Source organism: Denticeps clupeoides, chromosome 4 (genome assembly GCF_900700375.1).
Source record: "Denticeps clupeoides chromosome 4, fDenClu1.1, whole genome shotgun sequence".
Lineage (NCBI taxonomy): Eukaryota > Metazoa > Chordata > Actinopteri > Clupeiformes > Denticipitidae > Denticeps > Denticeps clupeoides.
Window position 1 is genome coordinate 9,248,911 of NC_041710.1, and position 21,766 is coordinate 9,270,676.

General features: G+C 43.4%; 1 gene segment (V, D, J or C); it reads right to left on the minus strand.

The window, feature by feature from the left end:
* Positions 1–1,210: 1,210 nt before the first annotated feature.
* On the minus strand, positions 1,211–1,858 carry LOC114787774 (T cell receptor alpha variable 19-like). The segment is given in 2 exon segments: positions 1,211–1,572; positions 1,673–1,858. Coding segments are annotated over 2 exon segments (540 nt in total).
* Positions 1,859–21,766: the final 19,908 nt, after the last annotated feature.

Consider the following 21,766-nt stretch of genomic DNA (forward strand, 5'->3'; position numbering starts at 1 on the left):
AGTTGGTTTGGACATGTGCAAAGGAGAGACACAGAGGATGTTGGGAGAAGGGTACTGAGGATGGAGCTGCCAGGACAGAGGACAAAAGGAAGGCTTATGAGACACAGTTTTTTGTCTATATCTATCTTTGGAGCACTATAATTAATGATCAATTTCTTTATAGTCACTTTATAAGTGTTATTGGGTTTATCAGAGGACAGAATATAGGTGGCCTAGATGCCAGAGTAGCATACCAGGCATGTTTTTTTCCTAGAGGGGCCAAAGTGCCATTTGGGCCAACTGTAAACAAATTGTGCAAAAATAACTATTTGGGAGTCACACCTCCGGCCTCCCTGCCTCACTCCCAATCTTCAAGTTACTCACATGCATTAGATGATCACAGCGTGCATATAGTACTTTGATGTAGGGCAATGGTGGCCTAGCAGTCAAGAAAGCAGCCCCGTAATCAGAAGGATGCCGGTTTGAATTTTTACATTTGATTACACACTTTGGTCTGACAATTTTTCCCCGACATGACATTGAGGTACACATTAAAGCCCTATTTGCGGTACAATACATTTTTGGACCGCAAATTGTCAAGTTTCTTTTTAATCTTTCTGTCACAGCCAATACACCTCCAGCCCACCAGAGAGCACCAGACCAGACAGAGAGACGGCGACCCGGAAGCGGAAACGAGAGCGCTCTCGTTTCCGCTTCCGGGTCGCCGTCTCTCTGTCTGGTCTGGTGCTCTCTGCTCTTTAAGTAGAATTTATTCCCAGAGACGCCAGCCTTATTTTCCCACGCCCAGCTGACTAGAATCCACGACCACGACCTTTGCCTGTCCCCTTTGTCACGACGATCTCCCCGCTACCCCCCACGAAGCCCTAGTTCCCTCCACGCCACGCTGTGGCGCGTCCACGGCTACATTCCCGTCCCAACTCACCTCCGGCCTGCCTCTCCCCGACCAAGCACCTCCGGTCCTCCTCCCCAGCACGTCCTATGTCTGCTCCCCGTGCGACGACTTGTCCCCTTGCTCCCAGCATGCCTGCAAATGAGTCCTCGAACTCCAGCAGCGACACTTTCTTTTACTTGTTATTTACTAAAGAGTGTTACGAAGACCAACGGGTATACCTTATATTGATATTAATGTGTGATACTTGTGAAAAAAAAGTGTATTAAAATTTTAAACCTGCTTGGCACTTTGTTATTTTATAGTTTCAGTGTACTGTGTTTAATACTGGAGGTTTCTGTATGAAGAAGAGAAAAGGTGTGTCACTGTGGGCCTCAGAGCACAGTAGTAGACAGCAGAGTCAGACACCTGAAGCTTTTCAATAGTCAGAGGAGCAATTTTCGCCTTGGTGTCGAGGTTGGCATGTAATCTCTTTTTTGTGATTTTGCCACTCTTATCATCCCCAAAAGAGTTTTTCTGTACAACATAGTCTGGGAACTCATTCAGTTTTTGTTTGTACCAGAAAATGGAGAACTGGTATCCTGTGACAGCTAACTCATATGTACAGTCAATTGTCACTTTTCCTCCATCAAATCCAGTCATATCTTTCACTGGCTGCTCAACTTTGTCTTGTCCTTTGCACACTGAAACAAAATATCCAAACAACTCGTTATTTTAACTTTGATTTTATCATGAAAGACAACATCTGAACTAATGTCTGGAATGAAAAAGTGTAAATCTTACCACAGAGCAGAGAAAGAATAACCAGCGCCTTCTTCCAGTTGATCATGGCTACATTCAGGTGAGGCAGTAAGGAGACTGATTTACTTGTCATCCTGCACTGTTTCTGTGTCTTGCATGTGTCTTGTTTTGATATAAATCTCACAGCTACAGAATATCTCCTTTTTCTTAACTTCCACATGAGCGGTGGTAAAATATTGCCCCCATGAGGTCAATGACTGCAAGTTTCAATGAGAGAAAAATAAAAGTTTAAAATGAGAGCAAAATATAAACCAACCAGACACCCCACTGCAAAAACACTGAACACTTTATCCATTAAGTCCTAATCGCATTCCCGGTGAGCAGCAGGGACATCAACATGTGTAGAGTGAGTGAGTGCCAGCAGGTTCAGACTCACTAGTAGTTTAAATGTTTAATATTTATTTCAGGATTAATTAAAGTGAAGTGATTGTCACATGTGAACACAGCAGCACAGCACACGGTGCACACAGTGAAATTTGTCCTCTGCATTTAACCCATCACCCTTAGTGAGCAGTGGGCAGCCATGACAGGTGCCCAGGGAGCAGTGTGTGGGGACAGTGCTTTGCTCAGTGGCACCTCAGTGGCACCTTGGCAGATTGGGATTCCAACCGGCAACCTTCTGATTACGGGGCCACTTCCTTAACCGCTAGGCCACCACTGTCCCATGTGAAACCTTGTTGACAAAGTCCTGTGAATTGTTAATGTTATGAATGGTGTTTCCAACCAGAGGAGCTAGGATGGTGGCTAGATGCTTGGAAATCTTGTACGTGACTGAATTTAAGATGCTAATGATGGGTTTAAGTGGTGTTCCTGAATTTTCTGGAACCCATAAATTTAGCTTCACCAGGGTACAGGTGGTAGTATAGGAGTCAGTCAATAACTTTGTCCTTCTCCCGGTGTTGTAATTTTTTTAACAACTCACAGGACTTTGCCAACAAAGTTCAAAACCTCAAAACCGGGCATAGAGGAAACCATGTTCTCTTACGATGTCACCTCTCTTTTCACCTGCATTCTCACAACTGGTAGGAAACAAGACAGTACATTCTCTGACAAAGCCAGCTTCAGCCCAGATAACATATGTACTCTTTTGGACCTGTGACTCACTTCCACATATTCAAAAAAAACACGGCTCTGCCATGGGTTCACCTCTGTCCCCCCATGGCTAATCTCTACATGGAAGAAGTAGAGAGCAAAACCCTGATCTTATTCCCAGGGATTACACCTCACCACTGGTACAGGTATGTGGATAACACATCAATGCAGTGGAAATGAACATCACATTCACTCAAGAAGTGGTCACAGGCAATAGCTTGACTTTCTTGGAGTTACAGGGTAACTACTGATTGTAAATCCACATTAGTTCTGTCTTTAAAGTTACTGTTTTTAAAAATAATGAAGAATGGTTGACTGACTTTGATGGTGATATGGAAGGCAGGAACTGTGGGGACACTAACATGCTGGGTGTGATTTTGTGCAGGGTTTGAATGTCCAGCTGTCACTGTGGGCTGCAGAGCGCAGCAGTACACAGCCGAGTAAGAAACCTGCAGATCCTGGATCCTCAGAGGAACTGAACCTGGACTACTGATCTGTGCAAATCTCTTCTATCACAACCATGCTGGCATGACAAGGCAGGTGAATGGAGTGAGGACTTGGAGGTGACGAGAAGACGCAAAAGGTTTTCTGCAAAAAGCCTTGGAGTTTGGATAGATGATAAACTGAGTTTGAACCATCATGTTGCTGCGATCTCCAGATCCTGCAGGTTCACTCTCTACAACATTCGCAAGATTCTGCCTTTTCTCTCACAACAGGCTACGCAGTCCAGGCAATGGTCATCTCCAAACTCGACTACTGTAACTCTCTCCTGGCTGGAGCCTCTGCAGTCACCATAAAACCACTCCAGATGATCCAAAATATGGCAGCCCGTCTCATTTTCAATCAGCCAAAATACACCCATGTTACACCTCTTCTTACCTCCCTCCACTGGCTCCCGGTAGCTGCTCGCATTGAGTTCAAATCCTTGATGCTTGCCTACAGGGCTGTAAATGGAACTGCGCCCTCCTACATCAACACACTACTACCTAGCTACACTCCTGCACGCTCTCTCAGATCTGCAAACGAAAGGAGACTAAAAATTCCTTCTTCACGGGGTCACCGATTCCAATCATCTCTGTTCTCCGTTGTTGTCCCTGGCTGGTGGAACAACCTGCCCTCCTCCACACGACTAGCCGAGACTACCACCACTTTTAAGAAGCAGGTGAAAACCCTCTTATTCAAAAAATATTACAGACAAATCTAACACTTACACACGCACATGCGTACACATTGCACAAACAATACAAAAATGTAGAAATACATTATAATTTTTCTTAGTCTAGCACCTAACAATCTCCGAGCATGCTCTTCACTGACAAGTCCAAGCCTTACCAGGGCTCTTAGTTTGTAAACTCAATATTCTATAGAAATCGAACGAGAATTGCTGGTGTCTTCCTCTTGTAAGTCGCTTTGGATAAAAGCGTCTGCTAAATAAAGTAAAGTAAAGTAAAGTAATGGGTGAAGCACAAGCCAGGGGAGACATCCGAGACACTGGTGAACATGGAACATAACTTCAAAGACCTGACGGCGAACAGAAACGAACAGGGCAGCTTTATACATTTTACATGGGTGAAAACGATTAGGGAACATTTCACAGGACAACAGTCACTTGACCAAGCTTCAATGCTACCAATTCACATCTAAATACATGCATACAAAATCAGAGTAATTAACCACTGATTTCAGTGTGGGCTGGCTTTCATGTAACTTTGTGAGGACCAAAGTTATGATCATTTTTAAACTTTTTTTTTTATGGAGAGTGAGTGCCATGAAAAACTAAAATCTGAAATTTAAATAATTTTAGACTTTAGTGTTTGCAAGTTTTAGCAGGTTGGAATGCCTGGGCTGCTGAGCTTCTGGAATATGGAAGCAACGCACGAGGTTTACTCCGTAAAGCTAGCAAAGAGCAAAATTATTGTCTCTGGTGTCTTTGTTATCAGTCTGACAATATCAGAAATAAAATTGACAAAAAACGATTGAGAAATTAAATCATTCAATGAGTTCTCGATTTTTTTGCCATATTGTAGAGCCCTAATTCAGACCCAGGCATGTGGTAAGTCTGCAGAGAGAAGCGGTGTGAGCACTCAACTCTGGAGGATCCATGTGGAGACTGGTCTATGGATATGTTGGATGACCAATTTAAGATGGTGTTAAATGGTATTAGGTTGTCATGGACTTTGTGGGGTACTCTACTTTGTGTTCCAGGCCAGAGTTTCATTTTCCTGATTCCATTATTGTGTGCGTCTGTCTTATTAAGTATAAATGTAATTTTATTGTGTCTAGTCCACGTCCGGTTAAATGCAGGTTCTGTAGTCTTGTTGCTCTGCCAGAGGTAAAGGTTTTTTTTGTATGAGGCTTGAGTGTGCAGGTGTCACTGTGGGCCGCAGAGCGCAGTAGTACACAGCAGAGTCTGATACTTGCAGGTTCTGTATAGTCAGAGGAACTGAACTTGCAGAGAAGTTCAGTTTGGAATAAAACCTCTCATGAAACTCTGTGCCATTTTCTCCAGATCCATAACGATATCGACTCAGAATAAATCTGGGAATGTCATTGGTCCGCTGTATGTACCAGAACAGATATGGAGCTGAATCTGATGTTATGTATTTACAGCTGAGAGTCACAAGTCCTCCTTCAGTCCTAATTATTTTTCCTTCTGGCTGGATTACACTCTCCTCTCCTCTACATCCTGTAAAGAACACATAAATGTTTATAACAGCACGTTCTGTTCTGTTCAGAACAGTTTAAATCACAATAAATTGATTTGTTGCCTTACCTAAGCAAAAAAGAAAAATGAGGAATATATGCATGAGAACCATAATTTGTTGTAGTCTCTGATGTAAAGTGTGCAGCAGGGCCCCGGTGCATCAAATGGTTTCTTCAACTATTTGCTTTTAGATTGTACAGCACATCCATCCCCACCTGCTTCCAGAAGTGAACTGTATGTTGCTGGAGCTGTGAGAATGACTGAGTGATTGTAGTCGCAATACTGCCACCTTATGTTTCAGTTTCGCACATCAAGAGTACTGAGACACAAAGACAACAAAATAATAATGAAAAAAAGTCATAGGGAATTTAACCCTATATTATCCATGTGTCTTTATGTTCAGTCTTAATTAATTCTCCTTCTGGCTGAGTTGTACCTTTTAATAACAGCACATAGTACAAATAAAATGTACATTGGTTGTATTAAAAAGAAGAATGATCAGGCTTTAATGGATATTGGTCTACTATTGGCTGAGGAAGGGTAGGAGAGTATGCCAAATGCTGTAAACATAAACGAGAGTAGAAATGAGATATTATTGTTCGTTTGCATACTTATAGCAGTATGACAACCAGTGAAATGCATTCTGAACTGCTGTTTTTGCTGTGCATAGGTAAAAAATAAAGTAATAAAGCAGAGCAAGGGCGGAAAATGAAATAGAATAATGTATGTATAATAATGTATGTATAATGAATAATAATGTAAGCAAGCTTAAATGCAAGCAAATAGGAAGATGGCGTCCGGGGACAGGAAGATGGCGCCGGTGAGGTCGGCTGCCGTCGCGACTTTTCCGACCGAGTTTAGTTTGTTTTTGTGATTTATACTTTCTTTCAACAACCCTACAAATCTACCACAATGGAACACATTAAATACAGTAGAGACACTCTTGTTTCTATTAGTTTTCACTGGCCGAGTGAAATCCTGAGGAAGAACAAAGGACGCGACGCAAAGCGGCTGCCCCGGGTGAGACAAGGAACAGGCTGAGGGCCCGTGCACACAGCACACCTCTGCCTAGAATCCTGCTCACCAACTTCCACACACTGGAGAACAAGCTCGACGACCTCAGGGCCAGGGTAAAGTTCCAGACAGACATCCGGGACTGCAACCTCCTCTGCTTCACCGAGACATGGCTGATCCCAGCGGTGCCGGACCACGCCATCCAGCCGGCCGAGTTCTTCTCGGTCCACCGCATGGACAGGACATGCGACTCAGGGAAGACACAGGGATGGAAATAACAACTGGTGCAATACCGTTGTCCCTCTCACACACTCGTGCTCACCGAATCTGGAACTATTGTCCATCAAGTGTCGTCCCTTTTACCTTCCTCGGGAGTTCACATCGGTCATCATCAGCGCCACTTAAATCCCACCGAAAGTGGACATGGACATTGCCTTATGCGAACTGCAGGAGACGCTCACACAGCACCAAACACAACACTGGGACGCTGCGCTTATTGTGGCAGGAGATTTCAATAATGCCAGCCTCAAACACGCAGCGCCGAATTTTCATTAGCACATCACCTGCCCCACCAGGGGCGAAAGGACACTGGACCATTGCTACACGACAATAAAGGACAGATACAAGGCACAATCTCGTCCACCGTTTGGAAAATCCGACCACGCCGCCATCTTCCTCATGCCTAAATACAAACAAAGGCTTAAACAGGAAGTTCCGGTTCAGAGGGAGCTGGCACGCTGGATGGACCAATGGATGGGCCGCTCTTCAGGACACACTGGATGACGCAGACTGGGGCATGTTCCAGAGCAGTTCCGGAAACATCAGCGAGTTTGCGGAAGCGGTTGTGAGTTTCATTGGGAAACTAATGGACGACACCGTTCAGAAAACGATCGTCAGAACGTTTCCCAATCAGAAGCCGTGGATGGATAAAACCATCCGCGACGCTCTGAAATCTCGCACCGCGACCTATAACGCGGGGCTGGCTTCCGGGGACATGGAACCATACAAGGCTGCGTCGTACAGTGTCAGGAAAGCGGTGAAGGAGGCGAAGCAGCGCTACGGGAAGAAACTGGAGAACGTGTTCATCATCACCGAGCATGACGTGAGGAGAGCCTTCAAGAGAGTGAACACCAGGAAGGCAGCAGGACCAGACGGCATCTCGGGGAGAATCCTCAGAGCCTGCGTGGACCAGCTAGCACCTGTGTTTACAGAGATATACAACCTCTCTCTATCTCAGTCGGTGATCCCCACATGCTTCAAGGAGTCCATCATTGTTCCGGTCCCCAAGAAAACCCATCCTGCCTCCCTCAACGACTACTGCCCTGTAGCCCTCACCTCAGTAGTGATGAAGATCTTTGAACGGCTGGTCAGAGACTTCATCATTTCTTCATTACCAGATACACTCGACCCACTATAGTTTGCGTACTGTCCCAACCGATCCACAGACGACGCCATATCATATCTCCTCCATACGGCACTCACCCACCTGGACACTCGGAAGGGAAATTATGTTAAATGCTGAACTGTAGTCAATGAAAAGCATTTTAACACAATAATCCCTTCCACACTCACCACCAAGCTGGAGCACCTGGGACTCAGCTCATCTCTCTGTCAGTAGATCTCCAACTTCCTAACCGGGAGACCACAGGCAGTAAGGATGGGTGGTCATGTCTCAACCTCCATCACCCTCAGCACTGGAGCCCCCCAGGGCTGTGTTTTGAGCCCCCTGCTGTACTCTCTGTACACATACATCAAGTTTGCTGACGACACTGTCATCATGGGCCTGATCTCTGACAACGACGAGACGGCCTACCTGGAGGAGGCGAGCCCTACAGAGGGTGATTCGATCAGCCGAACGAATCATCCGTACCAAGCTCCCTGACCTTCAATCTATCTACAGCAAATTGTGCTGTACCAGGGCCAGGAAGATAGTGAAGGACCTCACCCACCCCAACAATGGACTCTTCTCTCTGTTGCGATCAGGGAAGCGCTTTCGCTCCCTGAAGTCCAACACAGAGAGAAGGAGGAGGAGCTTCTTCCCGCAGGCTGTCCGAGCTCTCAACAACAACAGTACATAGAACTCCAGCACTTTCACCTTCAATCACTCCGGACTCTTTGCACAAATCGCTTTGCACAAAATCACTTTGCACAAAATCTTTCCTTTTTACTTTACTGCTCTTTTTTTATGGCTCTTTTCTTTAAACATTGTCTTTCACTCATTTGCACACGTTCACTCTACCAGTTACACATATTTTATGTTAAAGACGTAAAAGTGTAATATTTGGTTATGTTTGCAATATTTGCATATTGGTTCATTGTATACTTGCATCATTTGCAATACTGTGGTTTGTAGCAGTCGCAAAAAGCATTTCACTGCATATCATACCGTGTATGACTATGTATGACAAATAAAATTTGAATTTGTATTTTTTTGAGGAGAACATAAGACACAGACATGACTGGGTGGTGGGTATGGACACTGCATTTACACAGTATGAAGCAGGATATAATGTTATATAAGTAATATCAAATAAAGGACAATAGTGAGCTACAGGGTGCATTGTGCATTAATTTCTGCAATTATCGGTGTAGCAGATTACAGGGTAGTGGTGAAATGAACAGACGACAGTGAACATTCAGATGTTGGGGTGCGAGAGCTGAGGTGTGGTGGAATGTCCTGGTTCAGCATTCTAATGGCTCGAGGACCTTGGTCTTTGCTGCTGGTGAGTTGGGGAGAATGGGCTTTGGCAGCATCACAACATGCCTAGTTAGGCCAAAAAGCAGACTCATATTGAAATATAATTTTGTGTCAATTAAATATTCCAAGTACTCAAAAGTACAGTTTGCATCGGACAAACTGTTTTATGGTTTGTTTGAGTAAATTTTTTCACATTCCAGTAAATTTTTAAGATTTTTTTTTAATGTGTCTTCTGCTTTTAATCCATCACACCTAGTGAGCAGTGGGCAGCCATGACAGGCGCCCGGGGAGCAGTGTGTGGGGACGGTGCTTTGTTCAGTGGCACCTTGGCGGATCGGGATTTGAACGATCCCGACTCAGATTAAATCTGGGAATTTCATTGGTTCACTGTATCTACCAGAACTGACATGGAGCTGAAAATCATGTTATGTATTTACAGCTGAGAGTCACAAGTCCTCCTTCAGTCCTAATCATTTTTCCTTCTGGCTGGATTGCCCTCTCCTCTATTCGCATCATGTAAAGAACACATATTTTTATAACAACACATATTGCAATTATTAAAAAAAGACAGAAAGTTGGTTGTGGTGATACCTAAGCAAAAAAAAGAATAAATATTTTATGCACATGAAACATCATTTGATGTAGTCTCTGATGCAACACTGCCACCTTGTGGTTCAGTTTAGCACTTCATACTTAAGTTGAAGTTGAGCTTTATTGTCATTTCAGCTATATAGACCATGTTAGACAGTACATAGTTAAACGAAACAACGTTTCACCAGAACCTGGTGCTACATGTAACATTTGAACAATTCAACAAAGTTACGTACTGACATAAAGTGCACGTGTGTAACACCAACAGACTGGGCTACATAAAGTGCAAACAGTGGACACAGACAGTGCAAGGATAACATTTAACATTATAACATACATAACAATAAAAACATAATAATAAATGTGCAAAGTAAAACAGTGCATATACTGCTGTGCAAAATGGAATGTTGCATTAATAGATAATATTACAGACAGATAATGTTACTATACAAAATACGTAGTGTGTGTGTGTTGGTCCAGGCTGGAAAGTTCCTGAGTGTTCAGGTGTCTGATGGAAAGAATCTTTTGCATGGTCTGGCAAAGTACAATGAATTAAAGTAATCCAGCTGTGAGCCGATAAATGCATGGATTACCTGCTCCAGATCTCCAGGTGGCAAATAACCTTTGGTTTTGGATATTGTCATTAATTAATAAAAACTTGACTGATGATACTTATATCAAATTTAAAAGCACTATCAAAGGTCACACCAAGATTTCGTACAGATGGTTTGAGATTTTGGGACAAGGGACTTAAATATGCAGCAGGATCATCAGCTGTAGCCACAGTTTCATTTACCAAAACTTAGACCAGCCTACAAAGAAATTCTTCTTTGCACAAGCTGTCATCCACATCAAACTCAATGAATGTTGAGATACATCGTTCTGTGATCCACTGGATAGATACTTCAAATGACATTTCTCGACCAAGAAAGACATTTCTGTTCTACATTTAAATTGGATCAGCATTGTCTGAGAACCCAACACACTGGCAGGAAGATGAAGGTTTGAAGTGCGTCATCAGATGTTTGAACCACTAGTGCTTATCGACAATGTAGCAAGAGTGTTTTTAACTGTAGTTACAAAGCAGGTGTGACCACAAATATTCACCAAAGGAAATGAATGTGAGATTATAAATAATTACTGTGTTTTTGTACGATGTCTCACGGGCTTTATTTCACTGTGGTGCAGTGCACAGTAATACTGAGCTGAATCTGACAGAATCAGGGAACTGATGTTGAGTTCAGTGGATGACCAGGATGTGGTAGACGTAAACCGGTGGTCTGAAGTTCGACCATCTGAACTACTTGACCGTGCACCTTTATACAGTAAATACTGAAGAGCCTGATTAGAATGTTGTCTGTACCAGTAAAGCCAAGGGTAACTGCTACTTGTTTCATAAGAACACTTGAGAGTGACTGATTCACTTTCTTCCTTAGTAATGACATCTTCATCTTTAAGGACAATTTTATCTTGAGCCAGAACACCTGTAAATGAAATACCTAAATGAAATGTTATTCATAATGATTCTATCACAATTTAGCTATTATTGTTGTACACAGCAAAAAAAAAAAAAAAAAAAAACAGCATTTACCCGCTGCTGTAATGATGAACAAGAGTACTATTTTCTTCATGTAGAAATCATGTAGGGGATGATATCAGTTCCTTGAAAGATGCTGTTGGTTCATCTGCTGGTACCTACAACTAAATATGGACTAAATTTACTACTGAACTGAAAACCCACTGGAAAAGGCACAAATGAGATAATAGGCTTCACCTCTTGTTTGCTCCTTCCCTCTGTGCTCTGTTTTTGCACAGATCCCCCCACGCCCCTCCCCCCAGCTAAACATCCAATCACTGTTAGTATGCAAATGAGTTGGATTCAGGTTTCTCAGCTGTAAATCTTGGGTTAGGTCAGGTCAAGCTCACATGGTAAATGAACAGTGAACTTCTGGTCATTGTTTCCATATGACTTGCTGCTTGTACATATGTATCAGTGATTGGTAAAAAGTGATTCACAGGTTGTAAGTTAGTCTTAATAAATGTTAATTTTTAATGAAATGTTCATTTGATTTGCCCAGCCCACCAGAGAGCGCCAGACCAGCCAGGGAGATAGCGACCCGGAAATGGAAGAGAGAGCAGAGTATAAAAGCCAGGTGACCCCGAGAAGATGCTGCCTGCTCTTTCTTGAAATGCTAGCCTTATTAACCTATGCCCGACTGATTATTACTGATTATTACTATAACCATGACCTTTGCCTGTAACGGACCTCAAGCTTTGCCTGCCCCTTTTGTTACCACGATCGCCTGACTGATTCCTTTCCAACTCACCTACTGCCTCGTTCTTACTGGCCAAGCACCGCCAGTCCTCCTCCCCAGCTCATCCAGTGTCTTCTCCCAGTCCGTCGATCTGTCCCCTCACTCCAAGCATGCCTGCGAATGCGTCCCCAAACTCGCACAGTGACATGGCAACCATGCAGTAGACGCTGGGCTAGCTGACTGCGTTCTTTCAGTTGCAGCACGTTTCACTCCAGGATCACCAAGACACGAGTGCCAGCAGCAGTGCGCACTTCTCCAGATAAGCTCCGCTCTTGCTGCTCTTTCGGCACATGTCCACTCGCTGCAGTCCCAGCCCAGCTGTCCCGGTCCTGCAGTCTCCACTCCAGATTCACGCATGTCCACCCCGGCTGGATTGGCCCCCCCGCCGCTTTATGAAGGTGATCCCAAGAGTTGTTGCGGATTTATCACGCAGTGCCGGCTGCTTCTCCACCTCCAAGCCGCCCACCTCCCTGACAAAGAAACGGCGCTCATGTACATTATTACCCGGCTGACGGGATGCACGCTGGAGTGGGTCACGCTGCTGGTGGAACAACGCGACCGATCCGTCTGTCTGTCCCCGCCTTCCTGGACCGCCTCCAGATCGTGTTCCAGGGCGAGACCGACCTGCGCGCGGTGTCACTGCGACTCATGTCGTTACGCCAGGGAAATCGGAGCATGAGCGATTACGCGAATGAATTCCGTACTCTGGTGAACAACAGTGAGTGGACCTCTCTTCCCACCTCGTTCTACCAAGGCCTCAGGGAGGCGGTGAAAAACGAGATGGTGAATCGCGTTTGGGGCAAAACGCTGGACAATAAATTTGCGCTGGCCACGTCCATAGACCGATGTCTCGCCGAGCAGGGCCAAGAAAGGCACCGACACACCCCTTTCCACTGTGCCCCAGCCGCGCACCTGCATGACACCCCTAGGGCTCCACCCCCCTTGTATGCAAAGAACCCATGCAAATATGCCGACCCCACTCACTTCCCAGGAACGAAGGCGATGAGAAGAGCAGGGAACCACTTCAGCCCGAACCACTTCAGCTCGAACCACTTCAGCGCTGTTTGTCCCAACCGTTGAATCAAACCACAACCATCTGGAACCCCCCCCCTTGCCTGAGGTTCGGACCCCCTTGGTGAGCACCAAAGCCCTTCCCAGAGCCACCACCTGTTGCTCACTTCCCATCACCGTCTGCTGGAAGAAACCCAGACCCGGCCAACATCAGGGACGAGCGCTGGTGGACTCCAGGGCGGACATGAACTTGATAGACGTCGACCTGGCCACCGGACTTCATCTCCCAGTCTGATCCACCACATGTGGTTATGGGACTGGACTGCAAGTACTTTTCCAAACCAAGCCCCTACTCGTCTGCCTCGAGCCCAACCATGTGGAAACTATGATATTCTACATAATCACAACTTCTCATGACCCGATTGTGTTAGGTTACCCATGGCTGACAACCCACGAGCCCCACATTGACTGGACCACGGGCACCATCAAACAGTGTGGATGCCACACCGACAGGCCACTCCCCGAACCGCTCTGGGCCCACACACGTAGCAATGGTGAGACTCGGCCATGCCCCTCAATGCTCCCTGCCTAGACGCAAAACCCCGGTCCAAGACTGCAACACCCACACTCAGGTTTAAGCTAAAGACAAGACTGACCATGCCCACGGGCAGAATCAGGCCCCTGTTCAATCCAGCCTTCCGCTTACCATGCTTCTATGTTTAACCATGGCCGAACCATGCCCATCGACTGAAACCACGCCCTTTGAAGACAAATTTCCCCCCGACACCAGCCGATGCCACGCCTCGGTCTCCACACAATGCCACCCCCGCCTTACTGGGGGTCCCAGAGTGCTACCATGACCTCGGCGCAGTCTTCAATAAGGACAAGGCAACGGGCTGCCCCCCCAATAAGCCCTATGACTGGGAGATCGACCTGCTCCCTGGCGCCTTAACACCGTGAGGCCGTCTGTACTGGACAAGTAGCGATGGACTAGTACTAGTAGGCTACTAGTAGGCTACTAGTAGTAGACTACTTTCCACACCACGGAAATTTCCTTCCTGGGCTTCCAAATCAGTCCCCAAAGGCTTGCAACCACAGCAGTCGCTGGCCACAACTGGGGGTAACGGTTAGTCTGTCGTCGGGGGGGGTGGTACCCTGACGACAGACTGACAGTCACTCCCAGTTGTCCCCAGAAGTGACCAATCTGACCAATCCAATGGTCAGACTGAGAGGGTCAACCAGGAGGTGGAGACATACCTCAGATGTTACTGCTCGGCCCAACACCTCCTCTTGGCGGAGCTCGCATGGAACCAACATTGTTCCTCGGCCATGGAGCACTCCTCTTTGAGGTGGTCACTGCCTGTTGGAAAATGTAAATAAGTTATCATGCAATTACCTATTATTACCTTTTTGACATATATATCTCATATGTATTAAACTGTATAAATCTTTTTAATATGCACACTATATTTAATCATTAGTCTCTTGGATTAGAAACTGGTGGGCTAAAGGTTGTTTGCAGAACAGAATGACCGCGACTTGATAAGAGGAGGCCTGCAGCCGCAGCGAAGCAAGAAAACAAGAAGACCTTGCGATGGAGTGTCTACCAAGAGACAACCCTACATACAAATTATAAGCTTATATGGTGTGATCCTGTGATGAATGTACCGCCCTTTATTAAATAAAAAGAGAGGAAGCGGAAGAGACGGCAGAGCTTTTGGAGGCATGATCGTCTCTGATCGCTCTCCTTGCAAGTAAAAAGAGCTCAACTGCTTCGTGTCATATCTCTCTGGTTTATAAGTGTTGGATAAGACGGATAACTCTAACACTGCCCTCAGACCCACATGGTTCCCCACGCCCATGGTCGAGGGACTGGTGTTGGCGGTCAACAGCCGACTCCACAAACTACATAAGGTCTGGTCCCAAGTCCACCGGGTCCTCAACCAAACCGCTGAGCGCATGAAGTGTCAGGTGGACCGTTATCGACCAGCCCTCGTGTCTCTACCTTCCTCTCCACTTCAAGTTGACGGCTCTCTGGCCTACATGGTCCGTCACCTGCTGGACGTACACTCAATAGTGATATTTCCTCCTTCACTACCAGCCATATTTTCCACTGGCTGCTGTACTTTATATTGTCCTTTGCATTCTGGTGAAAAAAAAACAATTTTATTTATTACAACTTTACTATTAAATAAAGAAAAGTCATTCAAATACACATCTTACCACTGAGCAGACACAGAATAATGAGAAATTCCTTCTTCTAGTGGGTCATGATTAAAAGGGTGGTAGTAGCCTAGAGGGTAGCACACTCGCCTGTGAACCAGGAGACCCAGGTTCGAATCCCGCTAACTACCATTGTGTCCCTGAGCAAGACACTTAACCCTAAGTTGCTTCAGGGGGACTGTCCCTGTAACTACTGATTCCCATCACCATCATAATGAAAAATGGTGAAATATGGCCTCCATGCGGTTGGAGAGGGTAAAGCAAAATAGGAAAAGACCACAAAACTGTAAACCAACCACCACATCAAGAGACACATGGTAAATGAGGACATAAAAAGAGTGTAGTGTAGTATTCGTTAAGCAATAATGTGATTCACTCAATATAACGCTCTTGATCTACTGTAGAGACTCTTCATTTACACCACCTACATTGCCTGGCTTCTCTGTGGTTCTGCAATATGGTATAAAATTCATATTGCGATATAAATTAAACCATAGATGGTAGACGATGTATATTGCGGTCTATAATTTGATCTGTACATTTAAATTTAAAAAAGTGAAAAGTGTATAATAAATGTGTTTACATGTTTCAAAGTAGCCGTTAACATAATAGAAAAAATATGATAACATCTCCCATAAAGGTTTTGACCACAGGAAAGTTAGCAGTTGGTTCTGTATTAGACAGACCTTCATAGATCTTTGCAGAATTTTCTCTTACTCATTAAACAAAAACCTAGTAATCTCCACTTTCACAAATTCATGTATATCTGTGAATTTACGCACAGAAGTTTTTTATTGTTTTATTCCTGCAGCCAATATATTGTGAAAATGTAAAATAATACAACTTCTCTTCCACTAGCTGCGCATTTGACGGTATGCAAGGTTTCAAAATAAAAAAAAAAACATAAAATAAGCTTAAATAAAAATGAAAGCCTAAACCCAAACATAAACCTAAAAATAAACCAATAATCTACGGTTTTGTTGTGTGAAATTGCATGAAGTACCTGGCTTTACACATGCAGTTTGGCTCTAAGCTGAAGTGCACTATATTAATGTATATTAAAAGATTCCTTGTCGTTGAATGTGGAACCTTTATTTTGGAACGTTGCATACCGTCAAAAGCGCAGCGAGTGCCTTAAATCGGGAGATAAAAAAAAGGCAAATTTCTAGCTTTTTGTTTGATGAGTAAGAGAAAATACAGTGAATATCTGTCAAATACAGGACCCTCAGATTATCTATTTATCTATTTCAATATGTTCCGGTTATGGTCTTGCGCATGTGGTGTGAATATTTTTTCAGGTAGAAATATTTGTCAACATATTTCAACATATTTATCAACATATCAAAGTATTTCTGTAAATGCGCCATAGTTTGTTTTTTCTATATAGAGTGTTTGTGTTTATCTCCATAACAATCTCCATAAACATCGTTCCACAATAATATAGTTCTATGTAATATAGTAACTATGTCTGTTCATTGTGTATTTTACTGTATCGTGTGTGTGTTCATATCAGCGACTTTTTGTGATTAATTAAATTTTCTGCACTGCTGCTGATTCATGACATAGGTATTAGGGAGTCTTTTATGAAGAATGGCTAATCTATTTGAAGCTCAAAAATGCTTCAATAATGATCAAACACAGGTTCTGTAGTTTTCTTGTTCTGCCAGAAGTAAAGGGTTTTTGGTATGAGGGTTGAGTGTGCAGGTGTCACTGTGGGCCGCAGAGCGCAGTAGTACACAGCAGAGTCTGATACTTGCAGGTTCTGTATAGTCAGAGGAACTGAACTTGCAGAGAAGTTTAGTTTAGAATAAAACCTCTCATGAAACTCTGTGCCATTTTCTCCAGATCCATAACGATATCGACTCAGAATAAATCTGGGAATGTCATTGGTCCGCTGTATGTACCAGAACAGATATGGATTTGAAGATGATGTTGTGTATTTACAGCTGAGAGTTACAAGTCCTCCTTCAGTCCTAATTATTTTTTCTTCTGGCTGGATTACACTCTCCTCTCCTCTACATCCTGTAAAGAACACATATATGTTTATAAGAGCACGTTCTGTTTTGTTCAGTACAGTATTTGTTTTTAAATCACAATAAATTGATTGTTGCCTTACCTAAGCAAAAAAGAAGAATAAAGAATATATGCATGAGAAGCATAATTTGTTGTAGTCTCTGATGTAAAGTTTGCAGCAGGGCCCCGGTGCATTAAATGGTTTCTTCAACTATTTGCTTCACGGTTTTACAGCATCACATCCAACCACCTGCTTCCAGAAGTGAACTCTGTGTTACTGGAGCTGTGAGAATGACTGACTGATTGTAGTTGCAATACTGCCACCTTCTGTTTCAGTTTCGCACATCAAGAGTACTGAGACACAAAGACAACAAAATAATAATGAAAAAATGTCATACTGAATCTAACCCCCTGTGTCTTTATGTTCAGTCTTAATTAATTCTCCTTCTGGCTGAATTGCACTTATTAATAAAAAATGCTCAGATATCATTTAAGATTCAACTCGGATATTGATTCAAAAATTTAATAAACTACACATTTAAGCTTGCAAAGCACTCATAGTGAGCAGTGGGCAGCCATGACAGGCACTCGGGGAGCAGTGTGTGGGGACGGTGCTTTGCACAGCAGCACCTCAGTTGGACCTTGGTGGATCGGGATTTGAACCGGTAACCTTCTAATTATGGGGCTGCTTCCTTAACCACTGGGCCACAACTGACCTAATAAAACCTGTAATAATCATTACATTTGTAAACTTGTTCCTGAAAGACTGTACCCAGCAGACCTCTAATGTGCAGATAAATTTGTGATCTGCCAAAAGACCAGTGAATACATGATTCAGAGGTTATACACATCTATGTAGGAGATGGTCAAACAGTTATAGAGGAGAAAAAGAACGTACAAAAGCTCAATATTCTAAAACCACTCTTCCAAAAATGTCTTAATTAGCTGAGTTAATTACCTGTGCTATTCATTATCAATATATGTCATATGAACAACAAAAAAACATCAAAGTCTGTTTTTTGAAAGGGAGGGGACTGGAACTCCACCCAGGTTTCTTGGATAAGAAGGACGGTCTGTGTTTTAAGCCTTAGTTCTGAAGGACCGAAACAGGACAGGGACACTGAGGTCCTCACACCTCCAGAGGGGACATGCATGTACAGGGCCTGTTGTGTCCTTCATAACACCAGAGGGGACAGGCTGGGACATGCCACTAGATGGACCAAGGAGCTGTGACAGGGCGCAGCATGGTCACCGAGCCTCCCTTGCAAAGACAGAGAGGGAGAGGGGTCAGTGCCATCTCCAGTCCAAACACGGAGAGCGAGGATGCCAGAATGTCAAGGTCCACCTTTGCCTTGGAAGAAGATGGACCAGAGAAGGATTGATGCCAAGGCTGGCAGCTCAGGGCTCCTGTGTTTAACGTTCAGAGAGCGGCAGTTCAGATGGTTGTATCTAGAATGTCTCCCGTTATGTCGTCAAAAGGTCAAAAGGGAAAAGGTTACCTCCCCTTTTCTCATTCCTTGTCCGGCCAGAGAATTTCTGACCCCTCCCCTAAAAAAGTAGCTCCATCTTCAAGCATTGCAGTTGCTCAAGGATTAAATATATAAACTGAAATCAGAATCAGAAAACTTTATTAATCCCGAAGGAAATTGCTTAAATGAGCACAAATGTATTTTTGTTGCATCTTGCGAGACTCTGAAGAACCAGAACAACTTTCTGTTAGTGGCAAACAATTAGTGTTGATGTCATTTCCACAAATGCCCCCTCACTTCTATACGCTAATCTCCTCCTTGTCCTGCCTCTCTCCTCCTCATTTGCATTTAAAGCTACAGATACAGAGACAGCATGTCTAAGGACATTCGATTTTGTGACTGGCTAAAAGTGCTGTATTTCTGCACCAAAGCTAAAATTTGGATAGTGGTCCCTTAAAGCCAGCGTGCTTTATATCTGAAGTTTCTAAGACCTATATAAAAGCAAAATATTATCACAATAAAAGACTCAGATATAATTTAAGATTCAACTCGGATATTGATTCAAAAATTTTATAAACTGCACAATTAATCTTGCAAAGCACTCATAGTGAGCAGTGGGCAGCCATGACAGGCGCTCGGGGAGCAGTGTGTGGGGACGGTGCTTTGCACAGCAGCACCTCAGTTGGACCTTGGTGGATCGGGATTTGAACCGGTAACCTTTTAATTATGGGCCTGCTTCCTTAACCACTGGGCCACAACTGACCCAATAAAACCTGTAATAATCATTACATTTGTAAAATCTTGTTCCTGAAAAACTGTACCCAGCAGACCTCTAATGTGCAGACCTATATAAAAGCAAAATATTATCACAATAAAAGACCTTTAATGTATCCTCATTGTGTGTAGTTCACATCCAGTCATTGTGTATTTTACTGTGTCTTGTGTGTGTTAATGTCAGTGACTTGATTGTGACTTATTAAATTGACTGTTCTTGTTGTCATCCAAACGTTTCCTTTTTCCCTGCACTGCCACTGATTAATGACATAAGTATTAGGAAGTCTTTTATGATGAATGGATAATCTATTCAAACCTAAACAATGCTATAATGATAATCAAACACAGGTTCTGTAGTCTTCTTGTTCTGCCGAAACAGGACAAATGAAATGTAATTGTATGAGGGTTGAGTGTGCAGGTGTCACTGTGGGCCGCAGAGCGCAGTAGTACACAGCAGAGTCTGATACTTGCAGGTTCTGTATAGTCAGAGGAACTGAATTTGCAGAGAAGTTCAGTTTGGAATAAAACCTCTCATGAAACTCTGTGCCATTTTCTCCAGATCCATAACGCTCCCGTCTCAGAATAAATCTGGGAATGTCATTGGTCCGCTGTATGTACCAGAACAGATATGGAGATGGATCTGATGTTATGTAGTTACAACTGAGAGTCACAAGTCCTCCTTCAGTCCTAATCATTTTTTCTTCTGGCTGGATTACACTCTCCTCTCCTCTACATCCTGTAAAGAACACATATATGTTTATAAGAGCATGTTCTGTTTTGTTCAGTACAGTATTTGTTTTTAAATCACAATAAATTGATTGTTGCCTTACCTAAGCAAAAAAGAAGAATAAAGAATATATGCATGAGAAGCATAATTTGTTGTAGTCTCTAATGTAAAGTTTGCAGCAGGGCCCCGGTGCATCAAATGGTTTCTTCAACTATTTGCTTCACGGTTTTACAGCATCACATCCAACCCCAACTGCTTCCAGAAGTGAACTCTGTGTTGCTGGAGCTGTGATTGTGATTGACTGATTGTAGTTGCAATACTGCCACCTTCTGTTTCAGTTTCACACATCAAGAGTACTGAGACACAAAGACAACAAAATAATAACGAAAAAATGTCATACTGAATCTAACCCTATATTATCCAGGTGTCTTTATGTTCAGTCTGAATTAATTCTCCTTCTGGCTGAATTGCACCTATTAATAAAAGCACATAGTGCAAATAAAATGTACATTGGTTGTATTAAAAAGAAGAATGATCAGGCTTTAATGATATTGGTGTACTATTGGCTGAAGAAGGGTAGGAGAGTATGCCAAATGTTGTAAATGTAAACGAGAGTAGAAAGGAGATATTATTGTTCATTTGCATAGTTAAAGCAGTAAGACAACCAGTGAAATGCATTCTGAACCGCTGTTTTTGCTGTGCGTAGGTACAAATCAAAGTTATAAAGCAGAGCAAGGGCGGAAAATGAAATAGAATAAATGAGATTGTCACAATGGTCTGGACATGGCGAGGAAGGAGGACGCCTACGCACAACGTCACAGGACAGGGGTTTAATGCATAGTAAATGAGACAGGGGAACATCACCACACAATGACCTGACAGCAAACAGACACGAACAGGATAGCTTTATACAATTCTATAATTATACATAGGTGAACACAATCAGGGAACATTTCACAAGACTAACATGAAACACGTTTCGAACTCACCCCTGTCACCCCTGCCGGACCGGATCATGACAGAGATATAAGTCTAGAAAAAATGTTAGCAAGCTTAAAAAAATTGAATAAATGAAATATAAGTCTAGTAAAAATGTAAGCAAGCTTAAATGCAAACAAATATTTGTTTGAGGAGAACATAAGACACAGACAGACATGACTGAGTGGTGGGTACGGATAATACATTGGCGCAGTATGAAGCAGGATATAATGTTAAGTAAAATCAAATAAAGGACAATAGTGAGCTACAGTGTACATTGTGCATTGATTTCTGCAATTATTGGTGTATCATATTACAGGGTAGTGGTGAAATGAACAGACAACAATGAACATTCAGATGTTGGGGTGCGAGAGCTGAGGTATGGTGGAATGTCTGGTTAAGCACTCTAATGGCTTGAGGACCTTGGTCTTTGCTGCTGGCGAGATGGGGAGAAGGGACTTTGGCAG